General features: G+C 45.1%; 1 protein-coding gene across 1 annotated transcript in view; it reads left to right on the forward strand.

Moving 5' to 3' along the window:
• Nucleotides 1-19998, forward strand: part of MGAT5 (alpha-1,6-mannosylglycoprotein 6-beta-N-acetylglucosaminyltransferase) — a gene marked incomplete at its 3' end in the record, with an annotated part of 361158 nt that overhangs the window by 253920 nt on the left and 87240 nt on the right. Inside the window, exon 12 of the mRNA XM_082840634.1 lies at nucleotides 12978-13111. Coding sequence (XP_082696760.1) covers nucleotides 12978-13111 — 134 coding nt within the window. The remainder of the gene's footprint in view (nucleotides 1-12977; nucleotides 13112-19998) is intronic.

Here is a 19998-nt window from a genome sequence, read left to right on the forward strand (position 1 = left end):
TAAAAACCAAAGTGCAGGCAGGTATGTGGAGTCACCCCCTTCTATATAAGAAGGGTATGGTGGGAGGGAAGTGCGTGTACGTGTATGAATGTGCTTGTGTTTTCAAAAGAAACAATGGAAGAATAACAAGCTAATAAAAGTGATTACCACTGGAGGAGGGTTTGCAGGGATAGGAAATAAATGTCTCTTTTTTTTAATTGAAGTATAGTTGATTTACAATGTTGTGTTAATTCCTGCTGTACAGCAAAGTGATTCAGTTATACATACAGATACATTCTTTTTTATATTCTTTCCCATAGGGTTTATTACAGGATATTGAATATAGTTCCCTGTGCTAGATGTCTCTTAACATACTTTATTTTGACTTTGGAACCATAGAAATGTTTTACATAATTTAAAAAGAAAAAAGAATTCACTAAAGATTGAAAAGAGATCAAAAAATGAAACAAGAAATCTGTATCAGGTTGGTGCTGATCTCTCACACAGATAAAATAATTATTTCAAGTGATTTTAAGCACAGTCTTTGGACCATACAGTTGTAGTGGGGAATACTTATATTGTTATTTGAAACTATTACAGTTATACTGTAGGAACTACAGTTTGCAGTATATAGGAAGAGGGGAGTGTATAAAGAATTTAAGTAAAGGTTGTATAATACTCAGCTTGAATAGGAAATATCACTATGAACTTATATTTTCTCTCTGAAAAGGAAATGTTTCCTAACTTTGTACTTTGAAAAGGATCAAAAGTAAAGACAATCCAGTGGCAGTGAGTATCCTTAACACTCAGATTGGGATTTCCTAAGTACCTTTCCCACTAAAGGATCCTCTTTCTAAGATAAATAGGTGATTCCAGGTCTAGGGCAGGAACCGTTAAAGATGGGACATCTTTCACGTGGAAGCAAGGAAGCTAAGAAGGACCCCTGGGGTGGAGTCAGAAGGACACAGAAGCCAAAGCTGGGGTAGTTTGAGCATCAAAAAAAATAATGACTGCAGTGGATTTGAATCAAACCAATGGAAAATAATCCATGAATCCAGAATGATAGTCCAAGCAAGAAAAACCCAGAAAATCAATCGATCACCTTTGCGAGTTGCTAAGACACTGACTTCATTACTCTGAAAAATAAATGGAAAGAATCCAGCTTTGATCGTGCCTTTCTAGGACAAATTGTATTTGAAGATAATCAAATAGTTGATGAGAGAACGTTGTTAATTATGGGGAAATCACAGCTAATAAATGCAAAAGGAATGAAAACTTAGAATATCAGCATTTTACAATTCCTAATGAGACAGCGGAGCAAGGTGGGGACCATCAATGGTGGCAAAATCCATCAGGTAGCAGGGTGATGGAAAATTTCCTCGTGGCTAAGTCCGGGTCCAGTCTAACTCGGTCGTTGCCATAGAATCTTCCTTCCGGTAAGTGTGACTATTCTCACGGCCTGAAGGGGAAGACCATTCCTTTGAGTAGAAGATGCAAGTGTCAAAAGTGTACCTATGTCTTGTCAATTTTTAAAAAATGAAACACATTTACTGGTGCTTAATAGATGGGCTGATAGTAATCATTACATAATTGATGTATAATGTGCACATACACTGTGGGTGTACCTGGATTGTTTTCTCTTGATGGGATGCACAAGGAAAAGTTTGGAGACCACAGAAGTAGTGTTGTACTTGTAGAATCAGGTCGTCGTCAAGTCCGGCTGTCTTATTGTGGGATTACCAGTGTTCTGGCAGGTGTGCAGTACAGGGAGAGGGTGGAGAAGGCTGTCTAGAAAGGGCCCAGCAGGAGGATAAGGAAAGAGAAGAAGGCACCCACACTGTTCCTGAAGCATGTTTAGGGGTAGGGAAGTGAGACGGATGCTCGTGACCAGGTCGATGCTCTTGAATATTCAGAGAGCACTTCTCACTTTAAGGCTGCTTGTATTTCCCCTCTAACTCATTTCCTCACTAAGTTGGTAGAATTTCTACAAGCTGAAAAGCCTGGCTTTTTTTTTTTCTTCACTGTTCTGCCCCAAATCTCAGAATTTCACTAGAACTATCCTCTCTGTGTATTCTGTTTGCATTTGGGCATTTTTGTGTGTCAGCACAGACTGTTCCCAGCACCTTCCTAAGCAGCTTCTATAGGGACCAACCGAGTGGTCAGACAACAGTAAGGACATTTAACTAGATCTCTGAGCGATCAAAGATCGCTTTTTTCCCAGGAAGCTGAGCTGAGAAGTGCAGTTCTTCCTCCGTCAGGGCAGGCCTCTTGTTCTTTTTCCCTTTTGTCAATACTCTAGTGTCGCTTCTGAGCTGGGCACTGAGACCCTCCTCCTGCCCCAGAGCCAGCTCTGAAAAGCTCAGCATGGACCAAACTATTCCTCCTCAAAAACCATAGTGCCTTCCCTTTGCCCGTGGGGTCAGTTCCAAATTCCATAGCATAGCTCTCGGGCCCCCTGCCTTCTCTCCCTTACCACGGCCCTCCCCTGGCCTCCCCGACCTCACCAGACAGTCTGCTGGTCTCTGAAGGTGCCACCATGATTCTTCACCACCTTTGCTGCCTTCATATCACCCTTATAGCAAAATTTTATTTTTCTCTTGAAGTCTCTATTTAAATGACTTCCATCTTTCCAATCAAATTAAAAAATAATAATAACCCTATTATAAAAACAGGGACAGCCTCCCCAGGGAAAAAGGCTCCCATATCCTAATGTGAGCATTATTATCTTTTTCAGGGGTGTATTTTTGCATAGTTATAACACGCATACTAAAATTTTATATCTGCTATTTTTCCATTTACTATGTCAAAAAATATTTTCGAGGTTCAACTTTTCAAACCATTGTTTCCAAGGCTGTTTTATATAGTCTATCAAGTGGACTTTGTATTTATTTGGGGTACTTTTGCTAATTCTTGTTGAGAATTAATTCTTGCTTTTTCTGGGCTTGCCAGGGACTTGACCCTATATTTAGGCATTATTTCCGTCAACAGCCTTTAATCTGCTGTGCGTACTTCTTTTTCTAAACTCCTGAAGGAGTTTAGAAAAAATCGGGTATTCTCTTATTTTTCTCAGTCCCAAACAAGGTGCATCGTACCCCAGTAAAGGAATGAAAGGAATCTGCCCACACAGAAAAATCAAATAGAGAAGACATCTGCCTGTACCATTTACAAGAGAAAATAAACCCCCTGAAGTTGGTGTCTTGCACCTTGAATTATCCCGTATTTGAATAGTTCTAATTATCTGCCTGACACCCTCTTTCACAACTTCATCAGTCGTGGGAAAACATCTTCATCTAATTGAGTTGTTTTCTCTCTTGCCCTGAAGACTGTGGCTGAAAGTAGCAAAAGCAGTGATTACCAGATTCCCCATTCCTAGTTTCAGGCAAGCTGCATCTCAGGCTTATATCTACCTCCTGTCGTTGAAAAGTTTCCGTAGCGCTTATTAGTCTGTTTAGCAACCTCACTGTTCATGTCACTGTAATAGAACATGTCCTATTTTCGAAGCAAAGTCTGTTTGTACTGGTTTATTTTTACTTAAGTAATTTTTTTAGTCCTTTTGAGAACTTGCCTTCTGGGTGGCTCATGTTGTGTAATTATAATCCGGGCTGGGAGATGCTCAGCGTTTCTCGATACATGTAGAAATTTGGGAGCTGCGACAGAGTTGAGTGAGGGACAGATTGGGGATTCTGGAGGCATTAGAGCCTCCCTGTTCCACCTCCAACCCCTTTGCATTTGTTGTACCATCTGGCCTCTGATGTGGTGCTGTCTCCTGTGTAGGCTTCTAGGTCTCCCAGGGTGCCAAGTTCTCTCTGACAGCCAGGCCATTGCATGTGCTGTTCCTTTGTCTGGAAACCGGGTCCCTCGCTCCCCACGTCCCCCCTGCTCACCCTCCAGGGAGGTGTCCTGTCCTCCAGAAAGCCTTCCCTCCCTGAGCCTCGGGCTTCTGCTCCTTTCCCCTCCCCCACCCCACACCTGTGTGCCTGCCCAGATGCCACTTTGCGATTTCCATGAGCATCATCACTGCTGAGTCCTCAGTCCCTGAAGTTGTAACATCACTGGTGATAAATATTGGTTGAATTAAGAAGAAAGTACAGGGGCTTCCCTGGTGGCGCAGTGGTTGAGAGTCCGCCTGCCGATGCAGGGGACACGGGTTCGTGCCCCGGTCCGGGAAGATCCCACATGCCGCGGAGCAGCTGGGCCCGTGAGCCATGGCCGCTGAGCCTGCACGTCCGGAGCCTGTGCTCCGCAACGGGAGAGGCCACAGCAGTGAGAGGCCCGCGTACCGCAAAAAAAAAAAAAGAATAAAGAACAAAGTAGACCCAGTCACAGAATGGAGTTAATGAAAATGTAAGTAACATCATGACACTCCTGTGCCCACAATGACGTAGCCTCTCACTGTAGGGGAAGATGAGTCACCCCAGTTGCCTCAAGGCCTGGAGTGGTCTGGCCCCGCTACCCCCCACCCCAGCCTCATCTCTTACTACGTGTCCTGTTGCTCACTACTCTCTAGCCTCCTTACTGTTGTTTGGATGGGCCAGGCACACTCCTACCCGAGGACCTTTGCATCAGTTCCATCCTCCAGGACATTGTTTCCTTAGACTTCCATATCCCCTCCTTCAGGTCTTTAACTCAGATGTCACTTCAGTGAGACTAACCCTGACACCCCTACCTTTTTTAAATGCAGCTCCTTTCTCCCCCAACTTCTTATACCCCTTCCCTGCTTTCTTTTCCTCTATAATTGTATTATCACTTAGCATTTATGCTTCACGGACTTTTGTTTATTTTCTTTTTTTCTCTGCTGGAATCTGAGGATAGTATTAGTAGGAGTTTTGTCTGTGTTGTTCATTGCTGAGACTCCCATACCTTGAAGAATATCTGGCACATAGTAGGCATTCAGAAAATACTTATCGATTGAATTAAATTAAATTGAACAATAATGCCTGTTCTATTTTTAGTCCATGCAACAATGTAGGGAAGGGTAAGAAATGTACAAATCTAAGATTACACTGTAGCACAGGGAACTATATTCAATATCCTGTGATAAACCATAATGGAAAAGAATATTAAAAAAAATGGAGCTTCTCTGGTGGCACAGTGGTTGAGAGTCCGCCTGCTGATGCAGGGGACACGGGTTTGTGCCCTGGTCCGGGAGGATCCCACGTGCCGCGGAGCGGCTGGGCCCGTGAGCCATGGCCGCGGAGCCTGTGCATCCGGAGCCTGTGCTCCGCAACGGGAGAGGCCACAACAGTGAGAGGCCCACGTACTGCAAAAAAAAAAAAAAAAAGTGTGTGTGTGTGTGCACGCACGTGTGTATAAACTGAATCACTTGGCTGTACAGCAGAAATTAACACAACATTATAAATCAACTATACTTCAATTAAAAAAAAATCTAAGAGTACAGAAGCTTCTTGAAGCCAGTGAACTCATGTTACTCTCCCTTGTCTTCCCACAGAAGTGATTCACATGGTTGGGTTTTCAAGAGTTGTTCAAATCATACTGGTGGTCGTTGTCATTGACATTCTAACTCTTTGAGTTTCTCCAAGGACTTGGGGTTTGCATCCATGTTTATTTGCGTGATCAGATGGGGATAGTGGCTTGTAGACCAAAAATTTTGCCTGACGAAACAGGAATTTTAGAAACAAGCCAGTTCCCTTTCATGCGAGTGACAAACATGTTGGCTTCAGCTGAGGATCCATGGCTTCCATGTACGACTTTATTTTCAGGGCCTGACAAGCAAAGGAGCTATTTTTGATTCAAACAGCGTTTTTGGCCTTTCACTTGGACCGGGAGGGCTCTTGCCTTTTACATCTGTGCTGACCAGTGAGTAACAGGATCAGCCTTGTAATTCCTTCAGTCTGAGACTCAGCCTCCAGGAGAAATGTTCTTCTAAGGGGTCCATTCCCTTCTAAATTGCTTTTTGACACTTGAAAAATTTACTCTGGTGTGCCTTCTGTCAACAATTCAGATGCTCATCTTTTCAACTCAGCTGTACATAATAGTTTCCCTAGCCTGTATCCCAGCCTCCTGTCTCTCAAAGAGCCTAGCATCACTACCATTTGGGAAACAAAATCAAGTTTGATGAAATTTGAAGCAAAGCATCACTGTGTGCACGTTTTAAAATCAGATGGCTACTTGTGTGATGTAGCTATTTTTCAGTAGAGTTTTTTTCTGTCATGTAGGTTTCGTCATCACCAGAGTCAGCATCAAAATTGTGAGTGCCGTGAGTGACAGCAGCCAGTATTCTTCCCTGTTTTGTTATGAAATTTTTGAAATATACAAAAATGGAAAGAAATGTAAAATAGAAACCCAAAGCCTAGACTCCACAGTTAACAGTTTGCTTTATTCTATGACCTATCCATCTATATGTCTATCTTCTCTCCATCCATCAATCCATTTTTTTTTCCTTTTATGCATAAAAGAACACTTAATCCTTAGATGTTTCAGCATGACATCATTAATGAGAGTTCAATATTGGTCACCAAATTGTGTGTATTTATTTTTTTAATGTACAAAACTAAATTATTTTATTTGTTTACTGTCTTCCTCCCTGGCTGAATATAAGCTCCATGAGGGGAGCTTCATCCATGCTTATCTTGTTCACTGGTATATCCTTAACTCCTAAGTTGTTGCCTGGCTCATAGTAAGTGCTCAGTAAATGTGCCGAATGTGGAATGAATGATGATACTGAGAAACCTGTGATGTTAGAATTTTAAAAGCCTAGATCACTGATTTGTTTCCCTTCTTCCCAAATCTACTTTGTGACCTAGATAAAAAGATATGTTCATTTATCTATTTAATAAATATTTATTGAACATCTGTACTATACTAGGCCTGAGCTAGGTTCTAGGGTAGAGTGGTGAGCTTCCTTAGCTAATGATGAATCCTGAGAAGAATGGGCTTTGGTTTGGGAGCTTGTGTGCAAAGAACATGCTGCTGGAAGTAATTCAGGCGTGACCTCTGCTGCCTAGTAATAGAGCTCTGCCTACAAAGTCAGTCACACCAGGTAATGAAGCATTCATCATTGACTTAATCAGCCGTTCATTCAAAAAATATTTCCTCAGTTCCTACTATGCTCTGGGCTCCTGGAAGTCGGAGGCACTAAAACATGGCTCAGTCCTCAAGGAGCATATAGTCATAAGTGGAGACAGTGATGTGTGATAAGGACTCTAACTCTTCGTGGTCTAAGAGAGCAGAAGAAGGGTACTCACCTCAGTCTTAGGGAGTCAGGGAACCCTTCAACTAGGAGGCGATGAGAGCTGAGACTTAAAGGCAGGAGGAAGTGATAGACATGCCAGACACATGCCAGCATGAGATAAGATGGAAAAACATGGCATTAAAAACCCCGGGTAGGTCGTGAAGAAGAGACATCCGTGGAAGGGTGACCTGGAATGACAGGTGTACTTGGGCGCTGCTTCCCCCTGAGGGAAGTGAAGCTTTTCTGCAGGAAACTGCCATAGTCACATATTTGTCAGGCAACGCAAAGGATGGACTGGAGTTAGGAGGCAGTGAGAACGGGACGAAGGGGCAAGGCTGGAGGTGTGGAGACTACTCGGAAATCCACTGCAGAGTTTATGCGGGTGCAGTGATATTCGATAGTCATTGATTTAGATAGTCAAGAATTGGAAACATCCTAAAGTGGTAGGGTGTATTAGACAGGATTTCAGTCGAATTGGCTTGGTCACAAGGGTTTGTTGGCTCTTGTCACTGGGAATTGTGAAAACCGGCTTAAGGCAGAGCTGGATTCAGGGCTTGGAGGGTCTCTTTACCCTCTCCCTATCTCGGCTCTGCATGTCTCTGGATTAGCGTCATTCTCAGGCAGGCTCTCCTCACAGGGGCACGGAGATAACATCTGCAGCTCTGGACTTCTACCCTGCCAGCTTAGTAACCGTAGCAGCAAGATGTCGACTCCAAAAGCAGCGCGCGCATCATGGAGCAACTGTGATAGGCGGGACTTGGATGGTAAACCCATCTTTCAAGTGAGCCTTGGTCGAGTCAAGTCCTGTGGATCATGTGTCCATCCTTGGAGGCATGGGGAGTGGGGGAGATAAGGGGTCAAGACTGGCACCGGTTCAAGCCACCCGAATGGAACACAATTGCATGGCTGGTGTGGGAAGTGCAGTTAGTTCCACTAAGTGATGCTGGCAGAACAGAGCCGTGGGCATTCCATCCTCAGTCTAGGCGCTGAGGTATTGTGCTGCTTTAAGAAGTAGTGATGAGCTATGGTTATTACCCAGAAAGATACCTGTAGCACTTGCTGTAAGAGAAAAAAGAAATTCACAAAAGATCCAATTTTGTAAGACCCAACTTTGGTTTGAGGATTAGAAAGGATCCATGAGTCTAGAAAAAAGGAGCCTAATAGTGGTTATTTCTAGGTGGTAAGATGATGGGTGACATCATTCTCTCCTTCTGCTGTCTTTATTGTCTGAAAAAAGTTATACACTGAGGATGTGTTTCTATTATAACCAGGAAAACCGTTTCTATTTAAAGAAAAACTTATCTGTTGAAGTTTTGACAAGATTTGGTGAGGTCAGAGCTAGAAAAGGTGAACAGGAGAGAAGGAGGAGATGGCTTCTGAGAAGCTGACATCCCCTGGACTTGGTGAATTGGATGGCTGTGAGGCTGCAGAGGGAGCCCAGCTGGCCCTGCAGTTTCTGCCCTTGGTGACTAGGTGGCATGGGGGTCCCCAACACTGCAGGGCTGGCAGACATCTGCTGGAAGGAATTTTGTACTTCTTAAGAGATGTTTAGAACTCACTGGTTGAAAAATCAGACCTAGGAGAATTTATGCTGTTGAAAGAAGGTTCAGTTTGACTTAATAAAAGTTGTGAATTACATTTCAAACGAGGACATTATAACTGCTTGGTAGATATAGTGTATACCTAATTTACTAAGTAGTCGGTAAGCTCCATGAAGGCAGAAACTCATCTTTATGTTGTAGTTCCTCAATACCTAGCATATAAATGTGGTTCATAGAAAGAGTGCTCTAAAATGTTTGTCCCTGAATGAACTATTCCATCTAAACTAACAGTAATTCTTCAAAGAAGTCATTGCAGGAGTCAGCTCAGGAAACTCACCAACCTGATTTGGTTTGTAATCATTTGTGAATAGGTGCTTTCCAAGTACTTAAAATAATGCTTTTCTTAATAAGAAAAAAATGTCCTAAAATTCTTTAAAGATCATTACTAATGTTGAGGAAATCCCTTCCAGTTTGTACCACGTAGAAAAAATCAGCTTACTTCCACATACATATAAGTAGCTCAAGCTGAGGAAAGTCTCTCCCCCTCCCCCTCCCTCCTCCCTCCCCTCCCCCTCCCTCCTCCCTCCCCTCCCCTCCCTCCCTCCCTCCCCTCCCTCCCCTCCCCTCCCCCTCCCCCTCCCTCCCCTCCCCCTCCCCTCCCTCCCCTCCCTCTCCCCCCTCCCTCCCCTCCTCCCTCCCCCTCCCCCTCCCCCTCCCTCCCTCCCTCCCTCTCTCTCTCTCTCTCTCTCTCTCTCTCTCTCTCTCTCTCTCTCTCTCTCTCTCTCTCTCTCTCTCTCTCTCTCTCTCTGTATATATTTTTAAAGTAGTCTTTTATGTGTATTTTGGTCTACCTTACAATATTATTCTCCTCCAAAGCATGTTTACCACTCTGGTTCACAGAGTCCAGAAAATAAAATATCTGGACTCTGAAGCTGTATATTAAAGTGCTTTAAGGAGCTTGGGCTCTGTAAACAGCTGGTCTGGCTCTGAATCCCAACATTGCCATTTCCTGGCATGTCAACTTGGGTAGTTTAAGTAACTCTCTCTTTTCTCATCTGTACAAACATGTTATAAGGTTGTCATGAAGATATAATGAAATGGTCACTATAAAGCACTCAGATTGTCAGTTATTTAAAAAAAAAAATCACATTTGTTTACCGCCTGGGTTGGAGTGATTTCCAAAAGTACAAGATTTCCTGTGTCTCGTTTATGATGGGATTTCTTTGATTTACCTTGAAATGTAAATACCTTCCCTTTGAATACCGTTCCCACAGCTGAAGTCTGTGTTCCCATCTGAAGGCAAAGCAAAAGACAAAGCTTGGCCTGAGGGTAGATCTCCACAGAAAGGTCCTTTCAGATCCATCAGCCTGTACTTTCGGCTTTTGGTTTATTATAAGCAACTTTAGGAAGACTTGTGTTCAGACCAGGGCTCGTGATGGGGATGACACCAGGAAGGCACCCAGCTGCTGGCCGGCTCCTTGGAAGCAATACACGCCTGCTCTGGGAGTACTTGCGAATCACCTGCCGGACGAGTCTCAACTGAGCATCCCCTCATGTTATAGACAGTCAGGGTCCTGTGTGGCCTGGGAAGAGACATGGCTGGTCTGCCTGCTGCTCTTGAAATGTGGCAGTGCATTTCTAAGTGCTACCTCTATTTTTAACCTAAGTCGCACCTGAGCTTCTTAAACGGGTCCTGCAGGTTGTCGATCCCCAAGTTTAGTACTGCAGACGAGAGAGAGGAGTTGAAATAAGGTGTGTAGATGAAAACTTAGAGGAGAGCTTGTAGGTGTAATTTATTCCTCATACAGTGTCCAAATAGTCAATTTAGTACCAAATGATACTCATAAAATGGTAAAACCTCACCATTCCCCACAAGTTTTTTATTATTTATTTATCCCTCCCTCCCTCCCCCCTCCCTCCCTCCCTCCCTCCCCCCTCCCTCCCTCCCTCCCTCCCTCCCCCTCCCTCCCTCCCCCCTCCCCCCTCCCCCCCTCCCTCCCTCCCCCCTCCCTCCCTCCCCCCTCCCTCCCTCCCTCCCTCCCTCCCCCCTCCCTCCCTCTCTCTCTCCCTCCCTCCCTCCTTGCCTCTCTCCTTCCCTCCCTGCCTCCCTCATTCCCTCCCTCCCTCCCTCCCTCCTTCCCTCCCTCCTTCCTTCCCTCCCTCCTTCCTTCCACGCAGGGTCTTAGTTGCAGCATGCGGAATCTAGTTCCCTCACCAGGGATCGAACCCAGGCCCCCTGCATTGGGAGTGCAGAGCCTTAGCTACTGGACCACCAGGGAAGTCCCACCCCACAAGTTTTTTGAGTAGATTATTTACTGCCTCTCGCTCTCATTGTTCAAGCTGTGGGGAACCTTGGACACAAAAATATAAACAGATATGAGGTTTTTTTTTTTCTTTTTTGGGTCTTGATGATCATTTTATTTTTGAACATACCTTAGTATATGATGTATCTTTCTAACCTGTTAGGTGTTTTAGATACTAGATTATTTCCTTTTTTAAGACAGGCCCACCTAGAGACTGGATAACTGAACTGCAGAAACGAGTGTCTAAAGCATGGAGCTTTAGTCACCACATAAATTTTCTGAAGATAAAACCACGATTTCAGAGTTTAAAGTGTCTGATTCTATTTCAGAATTTCTATGACGAATCATAAGTTTTAAAAAGAGATTTCTTGAGCTGCCTTATCGACATTTTAAATGCACGCAGACTCTCTTCCCCTCCCCCAGACCCCTTCAGACCCCCTTCCTGCCATCTCCTTCAAAAGGAAAAAATGAAAGCAACCATTGCCTCTTGTTGTCAGTAGAACTTATTCAGTAATTTACTTTCCAGCCAATTGCAGCCATTGCCATTGCCTCTGGGCACTTGTTCAAAAACGCCGAAATGAAATAACAGATTGGCCAGACCACACACGACTCTGCAGACACAACCCTATTATCTCCTCATCTGTCACCCCCATTAGGCAGCAGCCTGGGAGACGGGATGGTGATCACGAGTATTTAGGCATCTCCTTCACGTCCACAGCTCACGGCTCTCCACCTGGCTTCCCGGTTCATCTTCCTGTGGGTGCATGCGTGGGGCCCGGGCCTTCAGATCCCTAGAGCATCTTTAAGGGCTTCTGTCCCTGCTTCCCACCTGGGAGAGTCCTGAGAAAACCAAAACAAGACACAGGAACCAGCTTCCTCTGGTTGTCCATTGTCGACCACCCACCGGTGAATGAGTAGGGCATGGGCGGCACTGTGTGGACTTCACTGAATATCCAGTCTCTCTCCACTTAAGTTATTTTTAGTCGTTCTATTAAGGTCAGAGCCAAGCCGAGCAGTTGCTTCATTTCATACTGTGAGGCCTCTGCAGGCTTGGTCATCTCCTGCAAAGCAGATTTCTCTGGTCAGATGACTGCTTAGGAGAGGAGGGTCTGTGTTTCCTCGAGAGAGACTCATTTTCTGATTGTGGCTTTCTGGTGAAATTCCTTTTTAAAATGATAGGCACAAGAGACAAATGTTTGAGAAGGGTATGGGCTTGCTTTCTCCCTCGGTCGAGTGTTAAAGTAGAGAAGTTTAGAACTCAAACAAGGAGCAATCCAAAGGAAAATGCCTCTTCTCTTCCAGAGTCGTGTACCCTGGAGACTAGACACGCTTCCTTAGGGTGGTTGGCTTTTGGGGGGGCTTCCCCTCCCCTTGAGCTTCACCTTTTATTCTGTCTTCGTCCCATCCATCCGCTCAGTACACAGCCCCAGAATTACATCTGTCATTAGTGAGTGATTCTTGGAGGAGGTGCAGGGTTGGGGTGATGTTGCTTGGTTTTGCCCCCCAAATCCCCTTGTGCCCTACTGGATGGTGAACACACAGCTGGAGTAGATGAGAGCAGCAGGGTCCACTGACCCTATTGAGGACCATGGATTCAGCCCTGCTCCCTACAGATTTCTGGCCACTAGTTGGTAAAACCTGGACGAGGGAGACAGTAGCCTTGGGCTGAGGAAACAGGAAGGAGGGGAGAACCCAGCTGAATGGATTTTAAACAGATGGACTTTCCACTGAAACAAGCAGGGTTGGGCTTGGGTTAATCCATCCTGGAGAGGATTGTTCTCCGTGAAGGTTGAGCTGGGGCTGGGTGGGAGCAGGCCACCCCTCGCTCCTCCCAGGTAAGAGAACAGGGTGAAGTGAAAACCTTTAAATATGTTTGAGACAGCTTACATGACGTTTGTAATCGTTGGTGTTCCTTCTTGCTGATTGAATCCTAACTGCCCTGTCCCATCCTTTCCACACCAGCTCACACCCCAGACAACAGCTTCCTGGGGTTCGTGGTCGAGCAGCACCTGAACTCCAGCGATATCCACCACATTAACGAAATCAAGAGGCAGAACCAGTCCCTTGTGTACGGCAAAGTGGATAGCTTCTGGAAGGTGAGTCAGTCTGTGCGTGCCTATTGCTCTGAAAAGAAGCTTGTCGCGTAATTTAATTTAACTTTGATCCGGGGAGTGATCAAGCCAAGTGCCCACGGCTTGACAGGGTCTGCTTAGAAGTAAAAAAGAACATGCAGGGATCTGGGCTGATCGGCGTCTGGGCATCTAATAAAGGCTGTATGTACCCGCTCATCTGTACGGTGGCTGCACAGCAGTGCCCCTCACTCTTTGCATTTTGGAAGTGATGCATTCCGGCTCCTTTCCCATCCTCTGCTTGCTTCCAGAAGCCGGGGCCTCACAGGGGCTGGATACCTTTCTGGAGCAAAGCATTGCACAAGGAGGCCCTTTGCCAAGTGACTCATTTCCTCTGCCCGCTGTGAAATGATTTGTAAAGGGAGGCAGCTCCCTTTGCCTGGGGAGGGCAGTGGCCCTTGCATCCTCTTGGCTGTGGTCAGTACTGTGGTCAGTACTCCACTACGTGGGAAAGGGAGATGCCTGCCTGGGTTGACCACAGGCAATTTACATGGGGACATCTTGGTTGAAACAACATTCTTGGTCACAGGCTGAGCCAGGTTTTCCAAGAACACTGGACTGTTGGGCCCTGGAGGGCCCCTTGGTCCTCCTGGGTTATTTATTTCCAGGCCCCATCTGGGGAAGGTATGAGAGAAGAGGAACCGGATTGGGGCCTGACCTGTTGACATGGCATGCAAGTCTTTTTATAAGGAAAGTCCGCCTTAGTATGCAAATTTTGCAGTATTTCGGAGGACGTGTTTGTACAAGATGGAACAGCCTCCAGGACTTCGAAAACGTGCCTCTTCCTAAACATAAAAGTTAATCACTTTCTGGAATGCTCAGGAACTGTGCTCTCCTGTTACCCTGTCTCCCTTCCTTAGGAAGTTAGAAATCTGATCACTGAGAGAGCATGCATGATGTGCAGGTGAAGGATTCCCTGTTCTTGGTTTTCTGACCCCGTGTTCAGAAAAGGGAAAACATTGTCACCCGCTTTGCAGTTCTAAAATGCTAACTATGTGGAAGGGGCAACACATCAGCCTATTTGCAGGGAAACTGATTTATTTCCAGATAACTGTCTTTGCTATAAAGAGCTAGAATCCTGTCTTAGTACAGTAGTTCTCCACTGGGGACAGTTTTACCCCCCAGGGGACATCTGGCAGTGTCTAGGGACAATTCTGGTTGTCATGATCGAGGGTAGGGACGCTGGCATCTACTGGGTAGAGGTCAGGGATGCTGCTAAATATCTAACAGTGCACAGGCCAGCCCCACAGCAGAGACTTATCTTGCAGAAAATATCAGTAGTGCCAAGCCTGAGAAACTAGGGCTGGTTAATAAGATTTCTTTCCTAATATATTATTCCACATTTTCTCCTCTCAAGTAGAATAAAATCAGTTGAGATTATAAGTGGTTATTTCAGATGTTCCCATGAATTTATATCTTTGCTTCCTTTGTGTCAAAATCAGCCCTGTGTGAACAGAGCATTTTTCAGCTGACATTCAGGTGAACTTGGGTTGAAAAGGGCACATTAGATGTTCTCGTTCTCAACTCCGTTGTAAAGAGAATGGATCATGGCACTGGTTTTAGGAAGACTGGAGCTCTTAAGAAAAAGAAAATTGTAACTCCCTTCTCCCTCCTGTACCTGTTCAAAAAAACTAGTTTGCATGTCCACGTGGACTTGGCCTTGAAATTACACACTTCTGTTTTGGACCCAAGTGCAGCTTCTTCCTAGGTGCTTCTGGCAGCTTTTTCAGTTTCCCTAGAAAAATAAAACAATAAATTGGTTCTGAAGGCTTTTTGGCCACCTTCTTTTGGACAAAGTAATACTGCCAGTAAAAGGATGATTTTCTTGATGCCAGTCAGAATCGCAAAAGTATTAACCGTGTTAGCCCGAGTGGTTTAGGGTTGGAAATCCCTCCAAAACCCCACAAGTGACCTGACCTTCCCCATCCTGTACATCACTCAAGTATTACCAAAGACTGAGTAAGTGGTGAGTTTACATTAGAATTTGTTTGAATACCAAAAATCTGGGGTGTTGTTTCCATTTTAATACATTTTTATTACCCAGCATTCTTTGATGCAAAAGACCCCAAAAGATGAAAAGTACTGTAAAGTTTTCACATCAATTCAGGACATCATCTCAAACTTTGGAACACAGCACAGTATATGAGAGTTTAGTTTCTTTCTTCAAAACTTCCCCATCCCGCAGTACCTAGTGCATAGAAATCAGTCACGTTCAACACTGACTTTAGCTAGCAGGAAAGTTGGTGTATTTTTTTCCAACCTTTCGCCCCATTCTCTCCTCCCATCCAACCAGACGTCCTTGGGAAGGGGAGCAATACTGTCAGTCCCGGGAGGTCTGGGATTGCAGCGGGCGCATGTGGGCTGGTACAGCTTTGGACCAGATGATTTGGGCGGTCCTCCCACCCCCTCAGGTTCTAGGACTCACTGAAATTCTGAAGATAGCTGCTATGCTATCACTCCTCCGCCACTTCCTCCCCACCTGCCGAGGTACGTGATTGGGGAATGCCACCCCATGACCCCTCCACCTTTCGTCAATTGGCGCAGCGGGTTGTCCTCTGACCCAAGGCAGCAGGACATTGGTGGCTGGCTACCGTGATTCTGGCTCAGAAAGCCAAGCTAGAACAATGGGATTCTTCACTTGACATTGGAAAGTAGAAGGGCAGTGAGCCGTGGGTGTAGAAGTCAAAACGATGTGTCCAGAGGTGTGATGAGACCCAAAAGCCTTCCAGGAGTCCAGTGATGAGGAAGCAGGACTGATTTGGAGAGGGAGAGGGTGTTGTTGAGAGGATGGTGCAGCAGAACCATAGGGAGGAGAGGTACCACCGTGAGAAATGTGGGGTGCTTTGCAGGGGCCAGGTAGGAAGGCAGACAGACAGAAACCACCCATGCAGCCTGGAGAGAGAGAGAGTAGTTGCTGGAGTTTCTGGAAGCTTTCTTTTTCCAGATCATACATGTCTATCATACTCTGTTCCCTTCTAATATCCTGAGTCGTTTCTGTCCCTTATAGTCATATGAAGGGTATCTTCTAAAATAACGTCTTCCCTGCCTTCCAAATGCCTATCAAGAAATACAGTCTGTTAAATATACAGGCTAAGGAGGAGTGGGCTAACTCTTCAACTCCCCGCACTGGTCCCCAGTTCATGGCTGAGGTACCCTGTGGTCTTGTCCTCATGTTATAATACATAGTAGGGAGGTGGCTGGGAAAGAGGGGACCTTACTGTCTGATTCCAGAACCCAAAGATGCCTACTTAGGAAGCATCATTACCCAAGACGCTTAGCATCAAATGGGACGGCGTACAGCCTGATTCCAAGTACAAATATCTTTCTTAGCCCGATAGCCCACAGTTCTAGGTTCTCCCTGTCTACCCTGCTGCAGTCTGGTCATTGGCATCAGCTAACACATGTGCCTAGAAGGAGAGAGGTCTGTCCAGTGTGGCCAGATTCAAAGTCCTTCAACATCCTGTTACCTTAAGTCATCAGGGAGTGAAAAATTATGTAAAAATAAGGGATTTTGAAAATTGTAGAAATTAGAAGTAATTGAAATCTTGCTTAACTGTATTCTTTATTTCCATGTTTCTTTAAAAAAACGTATCCTGAGCACAACTGACGCTTCTGTTGATGGTGGGTCAGCATTTTTCATATTTATGGACCCACCATGATGTTCTTATTACTTCTTGATACACACCTGCCGCTAAAGTAACTGTTCTGAAGGCCTTGCTTTGAGCCCCTCCAGGGAATAAGCATAGGGGCTGAACCACAAACTGGGGCTCCTGCCTTAGCCTGCAATTCACCAGTGTGAGAAGTAATTAACCACTTTGAGCCTTAGATGCCTGACCTGGGAAATGGGAGCAGTAACAAGTACCATGTAGAGCGGGGCTTCTCAGCCTTCATAGTGCATAGGAATCACCTGGAATCTTGTTAGAAGCCGCTAACTCTGATTTAGACCTTCTGGGGCGGGGCTGAGATCCCGCATTTCTTGAAAGCACCCAGGTGAGGCACAGGTGATGCTTATCAAAGGAGGAGGCCTTGGGATGATTGGGATTGTGGAGAGTGCTTGGCCCTGAGTAGCTGGCAAATCAGTGAAGTGAATAAATAATCCCTTTTTCCTCTTTACTTTGGCCTTCCTGCTCCTCCTGTCAGGCTGTCAGCTCTTAGCACTTTTTACTCCTCATAGCGCCTGATTCCAGTCACCCACTGAGTCTCACTTCCCACTAAGCACATTTCTGTACATTTGCAAACATTGCTACTGCTAATCTCTGGTGCCTGGCCTCTTCGAGTGGGGCAAACCTGTGATGAGTAGGGGACTCTGAGAGGAGGTGGGAGGCCTGGTGTCTTCCTGGTCATCTGCCGTCCTGGTTTGTACAGTTGGTGCCTACTGGGCAGTAGGGTGTAGTGGTCAAGAACACAGACGTGGGTTCAAATCCTGCCTCTTGCCACCCCTGCCTGATCTTGGGCAAATTGCTTAACTTCACTTGGCCTCATTTTTCCTGGGGATGATGGCAATAGGGTTTCTGTAGTGATTAAATGCAATCATATGTGTAAAGTGCTTGGAAAATGGCCTGGCACAGAGTAAGTCTAAATAAATGATTGCTATTATTAATATCATTATTGGGGTCAGATTGGAAACATAGTGAGAATTGATGGGGATGTGCAGGGTAGAGCCTGTGGGGAACTGGCAAATACAAGCCTGCGCCCAGATATTCAGATTCCTATTTTGCAACTCTGGCCCCTGAGTGAAAAATGTCTTTGTAAATAAAGTTTTATTGGGACATAGCCATACCTGTCCATCACCTATGGCTGCTTTTGCACTAAAGTGTCAGAGTCGTATAGTTGTGATAGACACTGTATGACCATCAAAGCTTAAAATATTTGTTATCTGGCCCTCTATAGGAAAAATTTGCTGACCCCTGAATTACATCATGTCCCATGTAAACCAAATCTCTCTGGGAGGACACATTTGGCCAACAGTCCCTGTTGGATCTCATCGGGGGTCTTTTTAGCTTGTTTTGGGGGTTCTTGGTTATGTTCTGTATAATTCAGGCCGATGGATAAGCAATCCATGGAAAACGAAGTGTGATTTTACTAAAATCTGTTACTATAAAGACAGAGGCCCCAGCCCTGGGCCTGGCACCTCTTAGTAGTAGGCAGTCAGCAAAGGCTACTGCTTATTCGATAGCTAACGCGTTGAGAGTAAAAGAGGGCCTTATTAGTGCAGTGTTTACGCTTCTCTGGGCCTTTCACAGCCATCATTTAGGGAGGTGCATGATGATTCCTTCCGAGGAAGCAGGGGCAGCTGTTACCTCCTTCACCATGCTGCTTTCTAGAGGAGAAACCGACTCAAGGAGATGGAGGGACTTGGCCAAGGTTCTGCAGCCCACGGCATGACAAATCCAGAACCAGGGTCGAGGTTCTGGCCACCACCCCTCTTGGAAACTTGCCTCCCTGCTGCCACTTGCTGGAGGAGCTGTTCTGCGCCCCTCACGCCCACCCCCATCGGTGAGTCCATGCTTAGAGCAGGATTCAGAAGCCAGGAAGCAAGGTCTGCATGTGTGACTTAGGTGCACAGCAGGAACCCTGGACAAATACTGGTATAACAGGTAAAACATTGCTCCCGGGTGCTCACCACACAGATGAGGAACTCAGCAACAGCCTCGCAGCCAGTTCTGCGGAGGAAATACGCCTGATCTGAGCACTTCCAAGTGTTCCTGGCCCCAGACCCCAGGGTCCTGGCTTGCCCCAGTCCTAGCCTGCCCTGGCAGCAACCTAAGTCAGCTAGTCTCACCTGAATTTAGAAAACTCCTTTTTACCTAGATGACAGAGACTGTGTGTTGTTTTTTTTTAATTTACTTTTTTTTATTAAGTATTGTTGATTTACAATGTTGTGTTAGTTTCTACTGTACAGCAAAGTGATTCAGTTATACATATACATGCATTCTTTTTCATAATCTTTTCTATTATGGTTCATCACAGGATATTGAATATAGATCCCAGTTCCCTGTGCTATACAGTAGGACCTTGTTGTTTATCCATTCTATGTATAGTGGTTTGTATCCGCTAATCCCAAACTCCCAGTCCACCCCTCCCCCACCCTTCTTCCCCCTTGGCAACCACAAGTCTTTTTTTTTTTTAATTTTACCGAAATATAGTTGATTTATACAAGTCTGTTCTTTATGAAAGATAGTGGTTTTAAAGCTTCCCCTAAAATGACACGTAGTCCCATACCCACAGGCCCCAGAACAGGGAAAAGGATGATTTATTTTTACTTGTAATATAGTTTTATTATCACATTTCAATTATTAAACAATGAAATTTCCAAACAGATATCCCACAGAACTACCTTTTTTTTTTTTCAATAAAAATGTTACACTACTGTGGTTGCTTCTCACATGCAGTGTTTACCCCATATTCAAGTTTCTGATAAATCAACTGTAAGTTGAAATTCTGTTTCTGAGACATTTCCTGGCATACTAGGCAGTGCATTAGAAAAGAGATGATATTGCATTTAGTCTTTAATAATGTTTTAAGCATCTCGATATAATTAGCCATTCAAAACGAAAGTGCAAATGCACAAATGAAGGAGAACAAGTTTCTAAGCCTATAGTGCATCTTATAGGATATAAATCCATACAACTGCAAACAGCAACGTAATACAACCTCTCCCTTCTCTCATCTTAACTTCCTGCCCCCGCGTTTAAGTTTATTTATTTATTTATTTATTTATGTATTTATGGCTGCACTGGGTCTTGCTGCGCGTGGGCTTTCTCTAGTTGCAGCGAGCAGGGGCTACTCTTCGTTGCGGTGCACAGGCTTCTCGCTGCGGTGGCTTCTCTTGTGGCGGAGCACGGGCTCTAGGC

This window comes from Leucopleurus acutus (assembly GCF_964270905.1).
Source record: "Leucopleurus acutus genome assembly, chromosome: 6".
Classification (NCBI taxonomy): domain Eukaryota; kingdom Metazoa; phylum Chordata; class Mammalia; order Artiodactyla; family Delphinidae; genus Leucopleurus; species Leucopleurus acutus.